The 23,336-nt window shown below is 42.2% G+C and overlaps 1 protein-coding gene across 3 annotated transcripts in view; it reads left to right on the plus strand.

Moving 5' to 3' along the window:
- The first annotated feature begins 929 nt into the window (after nt 1–929).
- PTH1R (parathyroid hormone 1 receptor) overlaps nt 930–23,336 on the plus strand; it is a 91,990-nt gene continuing 69,583 nt past the window's right edge. Inside the window, exon 1 of one of the 3 annotated variants that reach the window (XM_087893157.1) lies at nt 930–1,504. In XM_087893157.1, coding sequence (XP_087749283.1) covers nt 1,430–1,504 — 75 coding nt within the window. In that variant the 5' untranslated portion in view covers nt 930–1,429. The remainder of the gene's footprint in view (nt 1,505–23,336) is intronic. The other 2 variants (XM_087893158.1, XM_087893159.1) reach the window with 2 other exon arrangements.

Below are 23,336 nucleotides of genomic sequence, written 5' to 3' on the forward strand. Positions count from 1 at the left end.
GCCGGAGGGAAAGAAAGAAGGAAAGGAAAGAAGGAAAGAAGGAAAGGAAGGAGGACAGAAGAAAAGGAAGAAAGGAAGAAGAAAAGAAGAAAGGGAAGAAGGAAGGGAAGGGAAGGGAAGGGAAGGGAAGGAAGGAAGGAAGGAAGGAAGGAAGGAAGGAAGGAAGGAAGGAAGGAAGGAAGGAAGGAAGGAAGGAAGGAATTTGGGATTGGGAGCTATTGGGCGCCACGCGCTGTCCCAGGGCGCTCCGCTGGCCCCGCCGGACTGCTCGCCTTTCGCAAAGCCGAGGGTGTGAAGAGGGTACGTGTGAGTGTGTTGGGGTTGTGGGTCGCCGGGGACTTGCGGTGAACCTCTCTCGGCCTTTCGGAAAGCTACTTCCAGCTCAGGGGACATGAGATATCCAACTTGTAGACGTTGAGAGTTCTTGGAAAAACTCAGCCACTTTCTTGCTTTCCTTCCTTCCTTCCTTCCTTCCTTCCTTCCTTCCTTCCTTCCTTCCTTTTTTCTTTCTTTCCTTGTCTTTCTCTCCCTTCCTTTTCTTTCTTCCTTTCCTGTCTCCCTCCCTCCTTCTTTCCTTCCTTCTCTTCCTCTCGCTCCCTCCCTCTTCCTCCCTCCCTCTCTCCCTTCTTCCTTTCCCCCTCTTTTTCTCTCCCTCTCCTTCCTTCCTTCTTTTTCTTCCTTCCTATCTTTCTCCTTTCCTTCCTCCCTTCCTCTCTTCCTTCCTTTTTTCTTTCTTCCTCCTTTTTCCTCCTTGCTTCCTTCTTTTCTTTCCATCCTTCCCCCTTCCTCCCCTCCCCCTCCTTCCCTCCTTTCTTGTTTGGCGCAAATCGTCCAAGAAGGATTCTCTCTCCCTCCCTCCCTCCCTCCGTCCTTCCCCCTTTCTTAATTGAATCGCCCAACGACTAACTTTCTGCAGCTAAAAATAAATTGGGTGGTTTTCCAGCGATTTCTCCCCACCTTCTCTTGCCGGCCCCTCCCCTTTCGCTTTTCCCCACCTTCCCCGGGGCTTGACAAATAAATTATCTGAACTCCCCCCTTGCCTCATTAAAAAAAGAAAGAGAGAGGGAAGAGAACAGAAGTGGGGGGGCAAGGAAACCCATTCGGGGATTTGACACATGGGTTTCATTTCTCGGCTGCGGGGCAGATGCGCGGCTCGGAGAGAAGTCACCAGCAGGATCTGATGCTCCTTGCGATCTTCGGGGATCGCCCCCCACCCGGGAATATCTTCCTTTCCTGTCTAATTCAGCTCCTCCCCACCTCACCGCTGCAGTTTTTTAAACTCTCTGGACTTTAGGTCGTGTGAACGTGCCCGGAGACTTTGTAGTTGGGCTAATCCAACTTTGACAGCGAAGAAGTGCAAGAAAGATCCACTGGATTACAGGATCGACTCCCTCCCTCCGCTTGGATATTTCCAGAACCCCCCTCGGCTATGGGATCCCACTTGATCTATCACGGTCTGAGATTCCTCCTGTGCTGCTCCGCTTTAACGTCCGTCTTTGCGCTGGTAAGTCAGGCAGCTCCATCCCTCTTTTCTTGCCTTGTCTTTGATTTTATTTTCTTTTTGGTTTAAGTATTGTGAGCAAGGGTCTTTAATCTGTATCTCAAGGGCTGAGTATAGCCCACGCGTGGAATCAGCCCGGGAGCCGTCCTGTGACTTGCGAGATGGGTTTAAACTTGGTTAGGGAGCTCGAGTGTGGGTGAATTCAATCGGTTCACTATAGTTATATCTTCAATTTATTGGAGGGATTATAATAGTCTAATCCAGGGATAGGCAAAAAGTGCTTGGTGCAAAATTGATCCTGGAGTAAAAAAAAAATGTGGCTGTATCAAGAATATACACAGATTTTTAAAATTGCTGTCAAATACATTCTTGTTGGAGCTGGTTGGTGTTAGCAAATGTTCCTCACTGTTGCACTTTTGCTAAGAAATCACAAGTTTATTTTTTTCTAGTTTTCCACCTATCCTTCCTTCCTTCCTTCCTTCCTTCCTTCCTACCTATCTACCTCTATTCCTTCCTCCTTCCCTCCCTCTTTCTTTCTTTCTTTCCTTCTTTCCTTCCTTCCTTCCTTCCTTCCTTCCTTCCTTCCTTCCTTCCTTCCTTCAGACTTCAACAACAGGTTGCAATCGCCAATCAATCCACCTTTAATTTCTGCAAATATACTGTATTTTTCCATCCTGGTGTTTGAAGTGTCCAGCATATTTCAAAAGATTGTGTGTTACTTTTTCAGCTGACTTTGTCATACTTTAAGACTATTGCCACAAACCAGTTATGTGTGTTTGTGTCTGTGTGTGTGTGTGTGTATCCGTGCACACGTATGCATGGTATGCGTGTGTATGCGTGCACTTTTACAACCCCACTTCATTGCTGGAGAAGAGTCATAAAAGAATTTTTTTAAAAAAAGCTTTTATTGAGTTTTCAAAGTCACAATAGGATTTGGACTTAGCCCCTCTCATTTAGCACTGATTGTCCTCTGATAAACTCGTTACTGTTCTAAAATCAGAAATAAATGAGAATATATTCTGAAAGTCAACTAAAACCATTGCCCTTCATAAATTCATTTCGAAAGATAAATTGGTAAGATACCAAATTGCAAGCGAGCGGCCTCTTAAAAGTCCTATTTACGGATTGGGCATAAAAGGACACAATATTGAAAAGCCCCAAATTTCTGCATTTTTGCATCCATAACGTCCCCTCCAATAAGTTTATTTTCCCAACAACTCTGCAAAACCATGCATGTCTTATGTGAAAGACGCAACATTAAACACGTACACATTTTAGGGAACGCCGTAAGAGCTAGAATAAAATGTGATGTGGCTTCTGTTAATCTTAAACCAGGATTAACCTGATTAAAGGAATTTAGCATCAGGTGGTTAAAGGAAGCCAGATGTTCTGCACAACTCAGAGAACCTGGTTTGCAGAAAACTGAGTTCTTCAGATCGTGTAGTAATCGTTTATTGAAACAAGTCAGAAACTATTCGTTGTCTTGGAAAAGAATTGCAAGATTGGCTAAATACGGAGCTAGCTGCAGAACAGGGAGCTTCTCCAAGGATGAAGTCTATGTGGTTAGACATCCACGTTGACCAAACCACTCAAGTGTACCTCACAATTCTCAGAAAAGTGTCGTCTTGAATTCACTATATTCACGAACCCTATACTTGTGTCAACTTGTTTAGCAAAAATGCATAACGCATGTGAAAATGCTCTTCTGCCTCACTTTGGCTGGCTTTACTGAGTCTTTTTCAGCCTGGTGGTCTTCTGGAGACCCCCAACATTTCTAGGTCAAAATATTCAAATCAAGACATGGCTTTGTGTCACTGGAATTAGAGGCTATGATGATACTCCATGTTTCTACTAAGGGATAAAGTTGGTTGGGTACGTTAGAAAGAATTGTACCTCTGTTTCTTTCCGATGATGGTCCTCAACTTTGACAATTAGAAGATGTGTGGACTTCAAATCCCAGAATTCTTCAAGATGTCACGGTTGAGGAACATGGCTTTCAACGCTGTTCTGCCCGCTCTTGAGGACAGAATAACAGCAGAATATACTTGGAAGGGACATTAGAGGTCTTCTAGTCCAACCCCATGTTCAAGCAGGAGACCCTACATCAATTATGGAGCAACTGCAACTTCTGGAGACAGTTCAATTCTTTGGAGGTGTCCTCCTTAGTCTCTCAGGTGGACAATTGTACGGGTGATAATATCAGGACTCTATGTGTGCTTTGAACAAGCGTACAACCTCTTGGTCTTTTCAATCTGATGGGATCCAGAACAGAAATGAAACATTAAGAGGTCTTGAGGAAGAGGACTTCAGATGACATGGTAGCACTATTCCAGTATCTGAGGGGCTGCCACAAAGAAGAGGGGGGTCAGCTTATTTTCCAAAGCACCAAAAGGCAGGAGAAGAAGCAACGGATGGAAACTCACCAAGGAGAGAAGCAACCTGGAATTAAGGAGAAACTTCCTAACAGTGAGGACAATTAACCAGTGGAAGAGTTGGCCTTCAGAAATCGTGGGTGCTCCATCACTGGAGGCTTTTTAAGAAGAGACTGGACAGCTCTCCAAGGTCTCTTCCATCTCTATTCTGATTGATTGATTGTCGGAGGAGACCAAATAGATCCTGTCAGTTTGGCCAACATTTGTGGGACCCAAAAATAAGGACAAAGATCAAACATCCACCCAAAAGCACTAGTTGAGTTGACATCTCAATTTAGGACTTTTAAGTCTAAGATCAATGAGTTGATCCTGGTTCCTTTACCAGTCTCCGTGGAGATACGAATAAAAGTTTTTGGTGTTTTTCTTCTGGCCACAGCTGGCAGGTATTCAAACTATCTTGAAGAACATTTTAAATTTGTCTTCAAGTTGAGTTAATGGAATGGCATTGATAATGAGTACCTTTAAAGGTACTCCTCAACTTATGACCACAATGGAGCCCGAAATTTATGTTGCTAAGTGAGAAAGTTGTTGTGAGTTTCTCCCCATTTTATGATATTTCTTGCCACAAATCCCTGCAGTCATTAAGTTAGTAACACTGTCATTAAATGAATCTGTCTTCCCTATTGACTTTGTTCATTGAGAGATTGCAAAAGGGGATCAGGTGACACTGCGACCGTCATAAATACGAGTCAGTTAACAGCATCCCTGTGAATTTTGCATCACAGGGATGCTGCAACGGTCGTAAGTATGAAAAATGGTCATAAGTCACTTTTTTCAGAGCTGTTGTAACTTCAAAAGGTCACTAAACGAACTGTTGTAAGTCGAAAGCTACTTGTATTTTATAATAGAACAGCCACTTATTTTATAGACAGGTATTTTCTTGATCTCGCTGGGCAAAATCTTCCTTGCAGAGTCTTTGTCTTGTTTTTTTTTAATTTATATTTCGATTGAGTTAATGGAATGGTATTGACAGAGCTTTATTTTACAATAAAATACTCGCTTATTTTGCGAGAGTTATTTTCTTGACCTCGGTGGAGATGTGAGGAAAACTTTCCTTCTTGTTTTTCATTTCTATTTCGATTGACTTCAGGGAATGGCCCGGATAAAGCTTTATTTTATTTTATCCTTTCCTTGGTGTTCTTTAAGAGACTTTGAAAACATTTCTAAGAGAAATGAGAAAAATAACTTGCCTCTTGGATAGGACAGGAGGGACTTTTTCCCACCTGAAATTTTGTTTGCACATCGCCCAGAATTGGTCTGTAAGGAAGAAAAGTGTTTTTCCAATGTGATAAATAAAATAATAAAATAAAACAAAAACATCAATTGATGTTTCAAAAGCATCTTTTTGCCAATTTGGTAGTTATAGACCCTGTTTCTCAAGCACCACCAGTTCAGACTTTGAACTGTAGCATCTCTATCTCTATCTATCTTCCTACCTACCTACCTACCTACCTACTTACCTATCTATCTATCTATCTATCTATCTATCTATCTATCTATCTATCTATCATCTCTTATCTATCTTATCCATCCATATCTATCTATTATCTATTATCTACCTATCATCTATCTATCATCTATCATCTCTTATGTATCTTATCCATCCATATCTATCTATTTATCTATCATCTATCTATCATTTATCTATCTATCTATCATCTCTAATCTATTCATCTACTTAAGTAACCATCTATCTATCTGTATCTCTTTCTGTGTATGTCTCTCTCTCTCTATTGTCCATCTATCTATATCTATCTATCTATCATCTATCTATCTCAACTCTCTTTCTCTCATGTATGTATCATCTCTCATCTGTCTATCTGTCTGGTTTTTTTCCTCTCTCTCTCTCTCATCTATCTGTCTATTTGTATGTATGTATGTATGTATGTATGTATGTATGTATCTATCTATCTATCTATCTATCTATCTATCTATCTATCTATCATCTATATCTATCTATCTATCTATCTAATCTATGTATCTATCATCTCTATTTATCTATCTATCTATCATCATCCATCCATCCATCTTTATCTATCTATCTATCTATCTATCTATCTATCTATCTATCTATCTATCTATCTATTGGTATCTACCGGTATCTATCTAATTATCTATCTCTATCTATCATCTTCTCATGCATTTTATACAGCATGTTGATTCTTCCTCCCGTTCTTCTGTCTCTAGTCTAAAGCTCTTTGAGGCTGCCAAATGCCAGCCCTGCTACAGAAGCGTCTTTCTCATTGAGCTGAAGTGAACATCTGAGCAGGTTTCAGAGCAGGAACTTAGCAACTGTTTCTCGGAGATGTGCAAAGGCTGTGCAAAGCGTACGTAGGCAAGGAAGAGGAAATAGATCTTCATCACCCTTACTTCCAGCTTTGGAAGCCCAAGAGTGAGGAAACCTGACACATTCTTCCTCGTCAATGGTCAGGAACCATCCAAGGTTAGGTCAACCAACCCAAAATTTATTTTATTTTTTTAACCGAAATCCCTCTCTTTCATTAACTCCCAACTCCGGTGCTTTGCCTGAGAAAGCTCTTTGAAAGCCAAATCTAAAAATGTGACAGGTCTAATCTTGTAAAAAAAACAACACACAGGTAGTCCTTGACTTACAACAGTCCATTTAGTGGCCATTTGAAGTTACAGCAGCATTGAAAAAAAGGTGAATGGAATGGAATGGGATGGGATGGGATGGGATGGGATAGAGTAGAATAAAGTAGAGTAGAGTAGAGTAGAAAATGAATAGAAATAGAAATAGAAATTAGAATAGAATAGAATAGAATAGAATAGAATAGAATAGAATAGAATAGAATAGAATAGAATAGAATAGAATAGGAACGGGAATGGAATGGAATGGAATAGGAATGGAATGGAATGGAATGGAATGGAATGGAATGGAATAGAATAGAATAGAATAGAATAGAATAGAATAGAATAGAATAGAATAGAATAGAATAGAATAGAATAAATATACTCTAATCAGCATACATTAAAATGAAATTTCATTGCATACAACTTTCATAAGCATGACAAAATCAATCTATCAATCAATATTATGCCTATATTATACGACACAGATAAACAACACAGACTAGTTCGGTTGTATACACGTACATGGCAAGGAGAATGAATCACAGTGGTCATAAGTGTGAATAACCATCTTAAGTCTCTTTTTTTCAGTGCCCTTGTAATTTCCGAATGGTCACTAATGGTTGTAAATCAAGGACTCATCTAAAAGGCTTCAGGGATTAAAAGCCACTTTTCCATTGGGGATGAATGGCTATTTTCCTTCCTTTGATGATAAGTGCTTCAAAAGAAAAATATCCAAGGGAGATTTGACCTTTCTTGGGGGAAAATCAGGAACAAATGAATTACTTATCAGTGATAATCATTGATTTTCTCCTCCCTGCGCTCCGGGTAAGTCAATAAATAGAGATCGAAGACTGAACAGATCAACTTTGGAGCACGAAAATCCATCCGTTTCTTTTCTTTGCCACTGACCGGCTTTTAAAATCTTTTCCCCTCTTGTTCAAGAGAGACTTTTGCAAAGTTCAATGCGTCTGTCTCCAAAGAAATCCATAGAACAAAATCTGACTCTTCTTCTTCTTTTTTTTTTTTTATCGCCTCTCTCTCTGCAAAGTGGGTTCAAGAAGGAACCATTTAATCTTTTCTGTGGTTTGTCTGTACTTTTTTATTTTTATTTTTTAGCCTTAATATCCAAAATTGAATTTGCCAGTTTAGGGTTTCTGGGAAGGATCTCCTGTTAGCACCCCTTCCTCACATTTATTCTGTTCTGTTCTGTTCTGTTCTATTCTATTCTATTCTATTCTATTCTATTCTATTCTATTCTATTCTATTCTATTCTATTCTATTCTATTCCTATTCCTATTCCTATTCCTATTCCTATTCCTATTCCTATTCTTCTATTTTATTCTTCCATTCTATTCTTCCATTCCATTCCATTCCATTCCATTCCATTCCATTCCATTCCTCTTTCTCTTTCTCTTTCTCTTTCTCTTCTCTTCTCTTCTCTTCTCTTCTCTTCTCTTCTCTTCCCTTCCCTTCCCTTCCCTTCCCTTCCCTTCCATTCCATTCCATTCCATTCCATTCCATTCCATTCCATTCCTCTTTCTCTTCTCTTCTCTTCTCTTCTCTTCTCTTCTCTTCTCTTCTCTTCTCTTCTCTTCTCTTCTCTTCCCTTCCCTTCCATTCCATTCCATTCCATTCCATTCCATTCCATTCCTGTTTTTTCTGTTCTGTTCCATTCCATTCCATTCCATTCCATTCTATTCCTTTCTATTCCGTTCTATTCTATTCTTCCTGCATTTTGTTTATTCTGTATTTTGGTCTGTTCTGTTCTAGTTTTATTTTATTCTATTCAACTTTATTATTCCATGTTATTATTTTACTTTATTTTTATTACAGGTGGTCCTCAACTTACGACCACAGTTGAGCCCGAAATTTCTGCCCCTAAGTGAAATATTTGTTTGCTCCATTTTATGACCTTCCTTGTTGCATTTGTTAAATGAGTGACCCAGTGGATCTAAGTGGATCTGGCTTCCCCGTTGATTCTGCTCATCAGAAGGTCATAAAAGGGTATCACAATTGCCCTCAAAATTATAAGAGAGTTGCCAAACATCGGGATTTTGATCTGGTGACCATGGGGATGCTGAAACAGTCATAAGTGTGAAAATAAGTCAATTTTTTTCAGTGCCATTGTAATTTTGAATTCACTCAATGAACTCTTGTAAGTCAAAGGCTGCCTGTAGCTTTTCTGATTCTTTATATTTTTGCAAAGAAAAAAAAAACATGGAGGATCGTCTTTAAGAACGGGAACAACTAGAAATCGTTCTTTCTTGCCCTGGGGATTCTGCTTAACCTGGGTTTAAGGGTGTTGTGTGAACGCAGCCTCCGAGCATCCGAACCAATGTTGCATCTGCTAGTCTAGCAAATAATTAAATAACCAGAGGAACTTTCTGCTGAAAATTCAGGATCGTCTGTTTGTATCAGAGTTGTTGATGAGACTTTGCTGTTTTCGGGTTTTTGTTTTTTTTAAAAAAAATCCTGGCTAAAAGTCAGTTCTAGCAGCTGTATTTATTACGATTGTCTCTGGAAAACCTCCGCCTGTTTTCCGTGATTTTGGCGGAGGGAAAAAAAAATGGCCAGAAGTGTAGAGCAAAGTCGAAGGTGCTTAACTCTGTATCTGTGCGTAAAATTTTGCAGCGTGCACCAAATGTGGCTTTTGCATTGCGGCGTTTGTGACCCTTCTGGAAATTTCTGTACCATCGTCCCTTGCTGGATAGCTGCCACGCTGGGAAATGCACATTGTCAGACAAAAGATGCTCAAAAATGTTTTCGGAGGCTGTTGCGGAAATGAAAGAGAGGGATTTCCTTATTTAGCAGATTTACACAGGTAGTCCTCGACTTACAACCATCATTGGGTTAGGGTTCGTAACCAGGTGAGGTCATAAAACAAGACATCATGTGACATGACCTGATTTTTTTTTAAAAAAAAAAACAGCTGTTATGTGAATCCCAGTGACATTTAAGTGGATTATGTGGTTGTTAAATGAATTGCATTGTGGTTAAGCAAATCACATGGCTGTTAAGCGAATCACATGGTCATTAAGCGAATCTGACTCCCCAAATTGATTTTTTGCTTGTCTGAAGCTCATATTCCGACTAAGAGATGCTACAATCATATTGTAGATGTGAGTCAGTTGCCAAATGTACAAATTGTGGCTCAATGATTGTGTGACATCATCATGGGTCATTAGTTAAATTTTCCAAGGCCGTTGTAACTTTTAAACCATCATTAAGCAAACGGTCGTAAGTCAAGGACTGCCTGTATAGTCACCCATCTCACAGAAAAATGAATGAAGAAGCTTCTTGAAACCCTTCAGGTAGTCCTCAACTTACAACCGTTCGTTTAGTGACCATTCGAAGTTACAAGGCCCTGAAAAAAGGGACTTATGACCGTTTTTCACACTTATGACCGTTGCAGCATCCCCAAGGTCATGTGATCCAAATTCAGACGCTTGGCAACTGTCTCATATTTATGACGGTTGCAGTGTCCTGGGGGCGGGTCCCGTGATCCCCTTTTGTGAGCAAATGGGTGGGGGGAGGCAGATTCAGTTAATGACCATGTGACTCACTTAACAACTGCAGTGATTCGCTTAACCATTGTGGTGAGAGAGGTCGTAAAATGGGACAAAGCACACTTAACGACTATCTTCCTTAGCAATGGAAATTTTGGGCGGTCGTAAGTCACGGACTGCCTGTATCTGCATGTGATCTGTAACGCTGGAGATAAAAGATCCACTTGAACTCAGAAAAAATGTTCATATATAATCAAGGCTGTCTCACAATCACGTAAAACCCAGAAGAACAGGGAAGGGGGAAGAAATTGAATAAAATACACTATATATATCCTGATTGCTGGTTTTCTCCATCACATCCCGCTTCATCTCAGAATGTAGAGAGAGAGAAGCTTCACAAATGCCTGATCTCGTCAAATCAAAAAATCTTTTCTAAGAAAAGAAAAACGAGAGTCAAAGTTGAGGGAAAAAAGCCCTTTACAACGAAGACCTTATACAACCTAAACGTATAACACTTTTTAAAAGCTGGAAAGGAAAGAATTGCATAAAATACAGTAGAAAACATTTAAAAAACAGATCAATAGACAGACAGATAGACGGATGATAAATAGATAGCTAGAAAGGCAGACAGACAGATGATCGATACAATAGATAGATAGATAGATAGATAGATAGATAGATAGATAGATAGATGATAGATAGATAGATAGATAATGATAGATAGATAATGATAGATAGATAGATAGATGATAGATAGATAGATGATACATAGATGATACATAGATAGATAGATAGATAGATAGATAGATAGATAGATAGATAGATAATGATAGATAGATAGATAGATAGATAGATAGATAGATAGATAGATAGATGATAGATAGATAGATGATACATAGATCGATCGATCGATAGATAGGCAGGCAGGCAGGCAGGCAGATAATGAATAAAATATAAAAATAATTTAAAATTATTATTATTATTATTATTATTATTATTATTATTATTATTATTATTATTATTATTTTATTTCTATACCGTCCTTCTCCCGAAGGACTCAGGGCAGTGTACAGCCAATTTAAAAGCACAAGATAAAATAAATAAATGATATTAGTAAAATACGAATTGAGCAGAATAAGAATACAGTGGAATTTTAAAAAAGAGGAAAAATAAAATCCATAATGTCTTCTTTCCAAGATTAGGAAGCTTTATACTTTCCTAAGGGAAATCTCCCTTAGATAGAAATTTAGCAGCTCGAATCGTTGGATCCCTGATCTCTGATCTGCAGAAAATTTGCAAAATAAATGGGTGTCTTTATCGCAGAGCCACGAACTGACTTGTGGGCAGCCGGGAGGCAGGATCAGGTCATAAAAGTCAAAATGGCCACTGCAAAGATTGGATGGCACAATTGCAGCCATCATTTTGACTCTTTTGACCAGCCTTCTATTCTCTTATTGTCCTGTTCATCCAAATTTTGATTCGGTAACTAACCATGGTTGGATCCTGGTTTAGCGTCGGTGCAAGGGACAAGAGTGCAAATCTCAGTTCCGTGCAATTGCACACCCTCAAATATTGCTGCTCTTGTGCACAACAATTGCAGCCACCTTATATTTACAGAACATAAGAATTTTTTTTTCTGCCTTGTTTAGGGATTAACAAAGTTTTCCCTACTGTAAATATCCACTCGTTGCGGCTAACCAGCGGGGCTGCTGAATGGCTGTGATCTGTGTGTGTGTGTTTCTGCATTGTGATGTGTGGTCCTGTCTCGGCTTTTGCTGTCTTCAAATCAACCCCCTTGAAAAATCACTCACGGCTGGTATTTGGGGAGGTAAAAAGATAATAAAGCCGTCCTGCCTCGCAGGGGTGTTGCAAAGGGACAGGAGAGCAGGCACAGGGTTGCAGGGGAAGCCCTGGCCCTTTTAGTCAACAGAAGACGGTGAGTTCTAGACCTGCTTTAAGCACAAAAGCCGGGGGGAGGGGGGGGCGGTGAGTTTGGGCCGATTCATTCTGTCTCAGCCTAGCCTACCTCACAGGGTTGTTTTTATAGCTAAAATAGCAGGGGGAAGGAGAATTAGGTATGTTTGCTGGTTTGAGTTATTTATAAAAATAATAAAGAGGACAGACAGAAAGAAAAAAAGAGAGGGAGAGAGGGAGGGAGGGAGGGAGAGAAAAAGGAAGGAAGGAAGGAAGGAAAGAAAGAGAAAGAAAGAAAGAAAGAAAGAAAGAAAGAAAGAAAGAAAGAAAGAAAGGAAGGAAGGAAGGAAGGAAGGAAGGAAGGAAGGAAGGAAGGAAGGAAGGAGTGAGGGAGGGAGGGGGAGGGAGGAGGAAGGGAGGGAGGAAGGAAAAAGAAAGAAAGAGAAGGAAGGAAGGAAGGAGAGTAGGTGGGAGAGAGGAAAGAAGGGAGGAAAGAAAGAAAATGAAAGAAAGAGAAGGAAAGAAGGAAGGAAGGGAGGGAGGGAGGAGCAGGGAGGGAGGAAGGGAGGGGAAAGGAAGGAAGGAAGGAAGGAAGGAAAGAAAGAAAGAAAGAAAGAAAGAAAGGAAGGAGGGAGGGAGGGGGAGGGAGGGAGGAGGAAGGGAGGGAGGGAGGAAAAAGAAGGAAAAGGAAGGAAGGAAGGAGAGTAGGTGGGAGAGAGGAAAGAAGGGAGGGAGGAAAGAAAGAAAATGAAAGAAAGAGAAGGAAGGAAGAAAGGAAGGAAGGAAGGAAGGAACGGAGGAAGGGAGGAGCAGGGAGGGAGGAAGGGAGGGGAAAGGAAGGAAGGAAGGAAAGAAAGAAAGAAAGAAAGAAAGGAAGGAAGGAGGGAGGGAGGGAGGGAGGGGGAGGGAGGGAGGAGGAAGGGAGGGAGGGAGGAAAAAGAAGGAAAAGGAAGGAAGGAAGGAGAGTAGATGGGAGAGAGGAAAGAAGGGAGGAAGGAAAGAAAGAAAATGAAAGAAAGAAAAGGAAGGAAGGAAGGAAGGAAGGAAGGAAGGAAGGAAGGAAGGACGGACCTCTGTGGAATGAGAGGCTGATCACCAGGGACACATCTGGAGGGGGAGTTTTCAGCTCAAACTGCTGCCACAACCGGACACCCCTGTCCTTCTTGCCACCCTGACATCACATCACATCACATGCCGGCTGGTTGTGTTGACAAAACAAATGAGCCGGCACAAACTCCGGTGTTGTTAGTTCACACAGATGTGTGGCTGAGGCCCGCATAATGCGCTCCAGGTATCCAGTGGTCCAGATTCTCCCCAAAACCGGTTTCCCAGGACTGTGAGGTCGGATTCTAAAAAATGGTTTTTTAAAAATTCCTCGACTTACAACACTTCGTTTAGTGATCATTCAAAGTTACAAAGCTCCTAAAAAAAGTGACTTAGTGACATTGCACCATCCCCAGCATCACTTCTCCGAATGCTTGGAAACTGACTTGTACTTATGACTGTTGCAGCATCCCAGGGTCACATGATCCCCTTTTCTGAGCTTCTGACAAGCAAAGTCCAGCGGGAAGCCAGTTTCACTTAACAACTGTGTGACTAATTTAACAACTGCAGGGATTCACTTAACGACTGTGGCAGGAAAGGTCGCAATATGAGGCAAAATCCACTTAATAAATGTCTCCCTTAGCAACATAAATTTTGGGTTCAATTGTGGTCATAAGTTAAGGATTATCTGAAGATGATGTCTTCAAGTAAGGAGGGAAGGAGAAAGAGACATGATAGAGGATAGAAAGAAAGAGACAGAGGATGGATAGATAGATGATGGATGGATGGATGGATGGATGGATGGATGGATGGATGGAGAGAGAGAGGGAGGGAGGAGACAAAGATGGATGGATGGATGGATATATGGATGGATAGATAGAAGATAGAGATAGATAGAAGGAGATAGATAGATAGATAGATAGATAGATAGAAGATAGAGAGAGATAGGTAGATAGGTAGGTAGGTAGGTAGGTAGGTAGATAGATAGATAGATAGATAGATAGATAGATAGATAGATAGATGATAGAAGAGTGAGATAGAAGATAGATAAACAGATAGATAGAAGATAGATGATAGATAGATAGAAGGAGATAGATAGAGAGAGAGAGAGAGAGAGAGAAGATAGAGAGATAGAAGGAGACAGATAGATTAGAGGTAGACACATAGAAGATAGATAGATGGAAGGAGATAGATAAGATAGAAAATAGAGAGATAGATAGAAGGAGACAGATAGATACATAGATTAGATAGATAGATAGATATAGATGATAGATAGATAGATAGATAGATAGATAGATAGATAGAGAGAGAGAGAGAGAGAGAGAGAGAGAGATAGATAGAGAGATAGATAGATAGATAGATAGATGATAGATCGATGATAGATCGATAGATCTTATGATCACAAGTAACTTTGACCGCAATTGAGTGCAATAGCCACTAAACGAATGGTTATAAGTCGAGGACTAGATCTATATCTATGTACTCCTTGATTTACAACAGTTTGTTTAATGTCCATTGGGCTCCATTGTGGTCATAAGTCGAGGACTAACCGTGTAATTGTGCGCATTTGCCCATGTTTAGCTTTTGCATCTAAATGCTGACCCTCCAGTTTTCCCCCTTTGCCCCTGAGACCCAAAGAGACGCCTCGATCCGTGGCCGGCCCCTCTGTCGGCATCCGATGCCCTGGATGGATCGCATGAATGAGCATAATTATTCCCATCCTGTGACTGCCAGCGATGCACCCAGCCTCATTTCCAGTCATAATTTGGTCTCTTTTGCGTAATTAACTTTGTTTGTGTCTCTTTTGTCTTGTCCTTTCTCTCTCTCTCTCCCTCCCTCTCTCTCTCTCTCTCTCTCTCTCTCTCTCTCTCTCTCTCTCTCTCTCTCTCTCTCTCTCTCTCTCTCGTTCTTTCTCTTCCTTCCCGGTCCTGTTTTGGTCTGAAAAGTTGGAGTTTTCGTTCAAAACCCACAAATCAACTACTTTCCGGGATGTTCATGGATGTTCCATAGATACATCCCAGTTTGCAAACTCGGAGCCACGTCCCCAAACCAGTGTGACCCATAATTATCTCTCATTCTGGCCTGTTTTGCAGCAGATTAAAAAAAGATTTCAAAGTTTACAAACTTTAAAAATCTCCCCACCACTTTTACTAACTTCAAGGGATCCACTGGTTTCCCCAAAAAATAAATAAATAAATAAAGATAGTCCTCAACATACGACCAGAATGGACCCCAAAATTTTGGTTGCTAAACAAGACAGTTGCTAAGTGAATTTTGCCTCCTTTTAACGATCTTTCTTGCCACAGATGTTAAGTGAATCTGGGCCTCCCCGTGAACTTTCCTTCTCGTGACCCCTGGACACTGCAACCGTCATAAATACGAGTCAGTCACCAAGCGTCTGAATTTTGATCGTGTCGTGATGCTGCAACTGTCAGAAGTGTGAAAAAACAGCCCTAAATCGCTTTTTCAGTGGCGTTGTAACTTCAAATGGTCACTAAACGAATGGTTGGAAGTCGAGAACGACCTGAAACAGGACTTGGCTCTGCAGCAGGCTGGTCTAGATGTCCTCTAGGGCCCCAGCAGTTCCTCCTTCCTTCTCCTTTGGGACCTCGAGCCCAGCCTTATGGAAATGGAGTCTTTGGGGTGTGGGCGATTTCTTTTCTCAGAGAGCTTTGATAAACGGGGAAAGTGGAAGTTCTTTGATCGATTGGAAAATGAGCGACTTGCTCTGGCTGGATTTTTTAAAACACCTGTCCGTATCTCGGTGGCAGGGTCAAGGTCCAGATGGCACCAGGTAAGGGAGGAAGAGAGGCAGGTAACCAAGGGTTCAAGTTGCCAAGGAGCAGGGAGTCTTTTCACCCGGAGGCTGAATCAGCATTTTGCAAAGCGAGAAGCGATAAGAAGAGATTAAAAAAAAAATTAGCAGATCAGCAAAATCGGGTCTAAAAAGAAATTACACCAATATAATTTAGTCATCCTGACCAGTTTGCGTCGGATTTTTATTTCATTTTAATGCATTGCATTGCACTTCTATTTCATTTTATTTCACTCCGTGGCATTCCGTTGCTATTAATTTTATTCTGCTTTTTTTTAATTTTTATTTATTTTATTGTTTTCCTTTCTTTGTGTTAATTTATCTTAATTTTACTTTTTTTATTTTAATGATGTATTTCATTTCCTTTTTGTTTTCTGATTTTTTTTTTTTAATTTTATTTTCTTAATTTCATTTTATTGTTGTTTTATTATCTTCTTTCATTATTTTATTTTACGGTTTATTTCATCTCATCGTTATTTTATTATTTTATTTCATTGTATTATTTATTTCATTTCACTTATCATTTATTGTTTTCTTTTATTATTTTAATTGATTATTAATTTGATTTGTTAAAACAGCTTGCCTCCTCAAAGACCCAGGGCCATTTTGGAGTTTCCACTGTGCCATAAATCCCAGCACAGAATCCTGACTGGCTTTGAATAGCCCATTTAGCACGATCTTTTTTAGCCTTGGCAACTTTAAGAGGGGAGGGCTTCCACTCCCAGAATCCCCCAGGCAGCATGCTTTAAGATGGGTGGACTTCAACTCCCAGAATCCCCCAGCCAGCATGCTTTAAGAGGGGTGGATTTCAACTCCCAGAATCCCCCAGCCAGCATGCTTTAAGAGGGGAGGACTACAACTCCCAGAATCCCCCAGCCTTCATGCTTTAAGATGGGTGGACTTCAACTCCCAGAATCCCCCAGCCATCATGCTTTAAGAGGGTTAGACTTCAACTCCCAGAATTCCCCAGCCAGGATGCTTTAAGAGGGGTGGACTTCAACTCCCAGAATCCCCCAGCCAGGATGCTTTAAGAGGGGTGGACTTCAACTCCCAGAATCCCCCAGCCATCATGCTTTAAGATGGGTGGACTTCAACTCCCAGAATCCCCCAGCCAGGATGCTTTAAGAGGGGTGGACTTCAACTCCCAGAATCCCCCATTCAGCATGCTTTAAAAGGGGGGGACTTCAACTCCCAGAATCCCCCATCTGGCATGCTTTAAGAGGGGTGGACTTCAACTCCCAGAATCCCCCAGCCTTCATGCTTTAAGAGGGAAAGACTTCAACTCCCAGAATCCTCCAGCCAGGATGCTTTAAGAGGGGTGGACTTCAACTCCCAGAATCCCCCAGCCAGCATGCTTTAAGAGGGGTGGACTTCAACTCCCAGAATCCCCCAGCCATCATGCTTTAAGAGGGTTAGACTTCAACTCCCAGAATTCCCCAGCCAGGATGCTTTAAGAGGGGTGGACTTCAACTCCCAGAATCCCCCAGCCATCATGCTTTAAGATGGGTGGACTTCAACTCCCAGAATCCCCCAGCCAGGATGCTTTAAGAGGGGTGGACTTCAACTCCCAGAATCCCCCATTCAGCATGCTTTAAAAGGGGGGGACTTCAACTCCCAGAATCCCCCATCTGGCATGCTTTAAGAGGGGTGGACTTCAACTCCCAGAATCCCCCAGCCTTCATGCTTTAAGAGGGAAAGACTTCAACTCCCAGAATCCTCCAGCCAGGATGCTTTAAGAGGGGTGGACTTCAACTCCCAGAATCCCCCAGCCAGCATGCTTTAAGATGGGTGGACTTCAACTCCCAGAATCCCCTAACATTAACAACCGCCGTGCTTCACTTAACAACATTCACAAAACGATTGTACAATCAGTCCCAGTGAACTGTCAGCTCGCTTAGCAACAGAAATTCTGCTCCTATTGTGGTCGTAAATTGAGGATCAAGTACATTTTGCTTATTCGATAGATCTCCTCCCTCGATTTATCGCGGTTTCTGATCAGGTAGAGCCGTGAGAACAAGGATAATTAAAGTATTTCTCCCCAGCAGAGTCTAGCAGGCAGCCGATATATAAATCTTTTCGTTGCTGTGACACCACAAAAGTGGATATGATCCAAGACTTTTACGCCTGGGAAATTTAATGCTTGAAAGTGTTTGGGGAAAAAAATCCAGTTTGGGGTTGTAGAGGATGCCCCATTTTCAGCCATTTCTAGCAAAAAAGCCTAGTTGAATTTTTGACAATTGCTGAGTTAAAAAAAAAACAACTCTTGGGATAAAACACCTGTCCATTATTCGAGAGAAATTTAAAATTAAAAAGAAAAAAAAAACTGAAAGAAATATAAAGTAAAAAGAACCATTATTCTGATTTACAAATTTAAAATGTTAAAAAAAAAACCTGAAATAAAAATAAGTAAAATGTAAAAAACGGTCATCCTGTGACAGAAATTTAAAGTAAAAAAATAAAAAATAAAATAAAATTAAATATAATAGTCATTAATAATAATAGCTAAATGAATTCAAAAGAAACAAAAATAAATAAAACAACTTTAAGGAGCAAATTTCATGGACGTCTTTTTTCCTGTCGTCAGTTTTCTATCTTCTTACTGCTTAAAGTCAAAATTGCAAACCGGAAAACACTAAATTGCAAACACTTTTTAATAAATACAGATACTCCTCGACTTATGACCGCACTTGGGAGCAGAATTCCCGTTGCTAAGCAAGGCGGGTGTGAAGTGAGCCTCATCCAACTTTTACCATCTCTTTTTTTTTTCCCTTTGGCCACAAGGGCTAAGTGAATCCCTGCAGTTATTAAGTGAATCACACGGTCGTTAAGCGAATCCGGCTCCCCCCCCTTTGACTTTGCTCAATCGGGAACCGGCTGGGCAGCTTGCCAATGGCAGTCATGTGATCTCGGGATAGCGACAACGGTCGCAAATCCATGAGGTGCCAGAGCACCTGACTGTGAAGATGCTGCTGTGGTCGTAAGTGCGAGAACAAGTCGTAAGTCCCGATTTTTTCACTCCGCATGGTCGCTAAACAAATGGTCGTAAATCGAGGACTACCTGTATGGGCATCTCGGGGAGCTGAGCCGCCTTTCGCTGAGCATTTTAGCTCGATTCTTCCTTTCGTCTCCAAAATAAATTATGCTGACACAGACTTGAAGCAGGAGGAATGTGGCACGGCGGACGTCCCCCCCCCCCGGCGACATAACTCCGAAACTTGACCCCGCGCGGAAAGTTGACGGAATTCGAATCACTCCAGGCCTTCATAACCTGGTCTGTCTCGCCGCCAGAACAAATAAATGCTTCTCCTGATTGCTGGAACGGTTTTTCTCCTCCGAACACGCCAGGGAACAGCCAGAGAGCAACGCAGGCACGTCGAGAATGCACCGGTGTTCTCGGCAAGGAGGGGCCGCTGTGCAGGTTTTGGGGGTCCTGCAAGGTGGGTAGGCAACGGGGAAGGATTCCTGGGCAGGTCCCGAGGGCAATTGCTGGATATATTCAGCGGTCCTCGATTTACAACCATTTGTTTAGAGACGGTTCGAAGTTGCAACCACACTGGGGGGAAAAGGGGGACTTAAGAACTGGGCCCTCACGCTTGTTTCAGCGTTCTTGCACTTACGACCGTTGCAATATCCTTGCAGCTTGAGGCAGTCCTCGACTTACAACTATTCGCTTAGTGACGGTTTGAAGTTACAACAGCACCGTTTCGCATGCTATTATGGCTCTTGGCGTTATCCCCCTGGTCACATATAAACAGAAATTCAGACGGTTAGCAACTGACTCGTATTTACGACGGTTGCAGCATCCCGGGCGGGGAGGTGTCACGTTCAGTCCTTTTCGCGACCTTCTGACGAGCAAAGTCAAATGGGGGAAGTCGGATTTGCTTAATGGCTGCTTGATTCGTTTAACAGCTGCAGGGATTCACTTAACAACCGTGGCAAACAAGGTCGTGAAATCAGGCACGACTCGCTTAAGAGCCGCCTTGCTTAGCCGTGGAAATTCTGGCCCCGATTGTAGTCGTAAATTGAGGATTAATTATAAGTCCTTTGGTCAAGGACTGGAAACCTTTTATGGATCTTTGGCTGATAATGAGGGGGAAATGAATAGGTGATTTATGGGTTTGCTGATTAAAAAGAGTAGAATAAGAAAAGAAAGGAAGTATGATATAGAGGGAGGTGAAATAAGATATGTGGATTTCAGTACCCAGAATTCCCAGCCAGTGTGTTTGGACTTCAACACGCAGAATTCCCCAGTTAACATGAGTGGACTTCAATTCCCAGAATCCTCCAGTCAGCATGAGTGGACTTCAATTCCCAGACTTCCCCAGTTAACATGAATGGACCAATTCCCAGAATTCCCCAGTTAACATGAGTGGACTTCAATTCCCAGAATCCCACAGTCAGCATGAATGGACTTCAATTCCCAGAATCCCCCAGTCAGCATGAATGGACTTCAATTCCCAGAATTCCCCAGTTAATATCAATGGACTTCAATTCCCAGAATTCCTGTCAGCATGAGTGGACTTCAACTCCCAGAATTCCCCAGTTAATATCAATGGACTTCAATTCCCAGAATTCCCCAGTTAATATCAATGGACCAATTCCCAGAATTCCCCAGTTAACATGAATGGACTTCAATTCCCAGAATTCCTGTCAGCATGAGTGGACTTCAACTCCCAGAATTCCCCAGTTAATATCAATGGACTTCAATTCCCAGAATTCCTGTCAGCATGAGTGGACTTCAACTCCCAGAATTCCCCAGTTAATATCAATGGACTTCAATTCCCAGAATTCCTCAATCAGCATGAGTGGACTTCAACACCCAGAACTGACCCTGCTGCAAGGAGAATTCTGGGAGTTGAAGTCCGCTCCATCTTAAAAGTGGCCAAGCTTGAGAAACTCCGATCCAGACTGTCCTTCCTCTGTGACGGACACTATCCAGGAGATGACAACCTCAGAAGGCAGTAACCGTAACAAGAGTTGGAAGGGACTTTGGAGGTCATCAAGTCCAACCCCCTGCTCGCGCAGGAGACCTACACTAGGGATTCGAACCGCCGAACTGCCCACCTTTCTGATCGACCAGCTCAGTGTCTTAGCCACTGAGCCACCTAGCCAGGCCTTCAAAAGGATCTCGCGGGGCCTTCCGGAGGTCACACCTGGTCCAAGGTCCTTTGCTATGCATTCTGGGAAATCTCCTTGGAAAGCTCAGCTGATCCCCGGCCATTCCAGAGTTGCAAATTTGGCTGAAAGTCTCCAATAGGTTCCACGAACACTCTTCAGTGGCATGCACACAGAGAGGAGAAAACATCGGAGCACATCTGGCGGGTTGTGTGTCACCCCCAAAGAATGCACCCTCCTCCCCTCTGGACCCACAAAAAATATCAGCTTTTTCTGCACAGCCAGAGCAAAAATCCTTCGCTTGTTAGGAATGAGGGATGGGATGGGTGCATGGCGTACTTTGAAATGGATCTTCTAAATACCCACCCCAACTCCTGGTCCTGAGAATCTGTATCTGTTTGGCGTGAAGCTGCTGTTCCCCAGGGTTTCAATCAGAATAGAGCTCGAAGAGACCTTGGAGGTCATATAGTCCAACCTCCAGCTCATACAGGATTCTTAGAATCAGGGGTGAAATCCAGCAGGTTCTGAACAGGTTCTGGAGAACCGGTAGTGGAAATTTTGAGCAGTTCGGAGAACCGGCAAATATCACCTCTGGCTGGCCCCAGAGTGGGGTGGGAATGGGGATTTTGCAATATCTTTTCCCCCTGGGGTGGGGTGGGAATGGGGATTTTGCAATATCTTTTCTCCTGGAGTGGGGTAGGAATGGGGATTTTGCAATATCTTTTACCCCTGGAGTGGGGTGGGAATGGGGATTTTTGCAACATCTTTTCCCCTGGAGTGGGGTGGGAATGGGGATTTTGCAATATCTTTTCCCCTGGGGTGGGGTGAGAATGGGGATTTTGCAATATCTTTTCCCCTGGAGTGGGGTGGGAATGGGGATTTTGCAATATCTTTTCCCCTGGAGTGGGGTGGAAATGGGGATTTTGCAATAACTTTTCCCCTGGAGTGGGGAATGGGGGTGGGAATGGGGATTTTGCAATATCTTTTCCCCTGGAGTGGGGAATGGGGATTTTGCAATATCTTTTCCCCCGGAGTGGGGTGGAAATGGGGATTTTGCAATATATTTTCCCCTGGAGTAGGGTGGGAATGGGGATTTTGCAGTATCCTTCTCCTGCCACACCTACCCAGACACGCCCACCAAGCCACGCCTATAGAACCAGTAGTAAAAAAAAAAATTTGGATTTCACCACTGCTTAGAATCATGGAATCATAGAGTTGGAAGGGACTTGCGTGATCATCCAGTCCAACCCCCTACTCAAGCAGGAGACCCAATCCTGTTTCAGATAAGTGACAGTCCAGTCTTTTCTTTAAAAACAAAAAACTCCCAGTGATGGAGCCCCTACTACAACTTCTGAAGATTAGCAAACGTGACTTTTAAATTATGCCTTGGATAGCCAGAGGGGGCCCATATGGTTTCAATGAGGATAGGGGATATTTATGCGCGCACGGTACACGCATGTGAAATAAATAGACATGCATGTGTGTTTTGTCTCCCTCGTTGCACTGTCCCAGAAAAAACATCTGTTGCATGAAGATCGTTAAAATTTCCCAGCGGGGTAATAAAGGACATTTTCCAGTTTGTGGGAGCCAGAGTAAGTACATATAGTTCCCCACTTATAACCATTCATTTAGTGACCGTTCGAAGTTACAACGTCAGTGGAAAAAAAAGGACGGACCGTTTTTCACACTTTGCAGCATCCTCCATGGTCATATGATCGAAATTCAGAGGCTTGGCAACTAACTCATACTTATGACCATCACGGTGTCCTAGAGTCCCCTTTTGTGACCTTCTGAAGCCCAGATTCACTTAACAACCGTGTGACTAACTTAGCAACTGCAGGGAACCGAGGGGAAGACAGGTCGCAGAATGGGGCGAGACTCACTTAGTGACCATCTTGCTTAGCAGTGGAAATTTTGGGCTCCGTTGTGGGTCATAAGTCGAGGACTTCCCTGGATGTTATAGCTGAATCTATCTCCATGCAACGAGACTGTGTTTCTGATGTCCTGTTGTGGAGACACACCAACCAAGAAGCAACGTAATAAATATTCTTCCGGCTTTATTTTCATTCACACCTGATCCCAAATCCCTCTTGTTCTCCTCCGATGTTGTCAGAGAAAGAATGAAAAGCGCCTGGAACTGTGAAATCCTATTTTTTTGTTAATTCTCTCTGCCGATTCTGACAAAGATGTGGGTTTTTCACTCAGGATCCAATTTAAACTACCCTCAGGTCACAGAGACAATTCTAAGTCCTCGTCTTCCATAAAAGTCTATGGCAGCTAGTCCTCGGCCTACAACCGTCTTCCCTGCTCTTGCCCTGCTTTTCAAGTTATCAGATGTAAAATTTACACCGGACACAGGAGAGGAATAAGTGCATTGCAGCAACTCACTTAACAAAACAACTGTGAACAGAAAGGCC

Source organism: Pantherophis guttatus, chromosome 4 (assembly GCF_059756535.1).
Source record: "Pantherophis guttatus breed Tessera chromosome 4, ASM5975653v1, whole genome shotgun sequence".
Lineage (NCBI taxonomy): Eukaryota > Metazoa > Chordata > Lepidosauria > Squamata > Colubridae > Pantherophis > Pantherophis guttatus.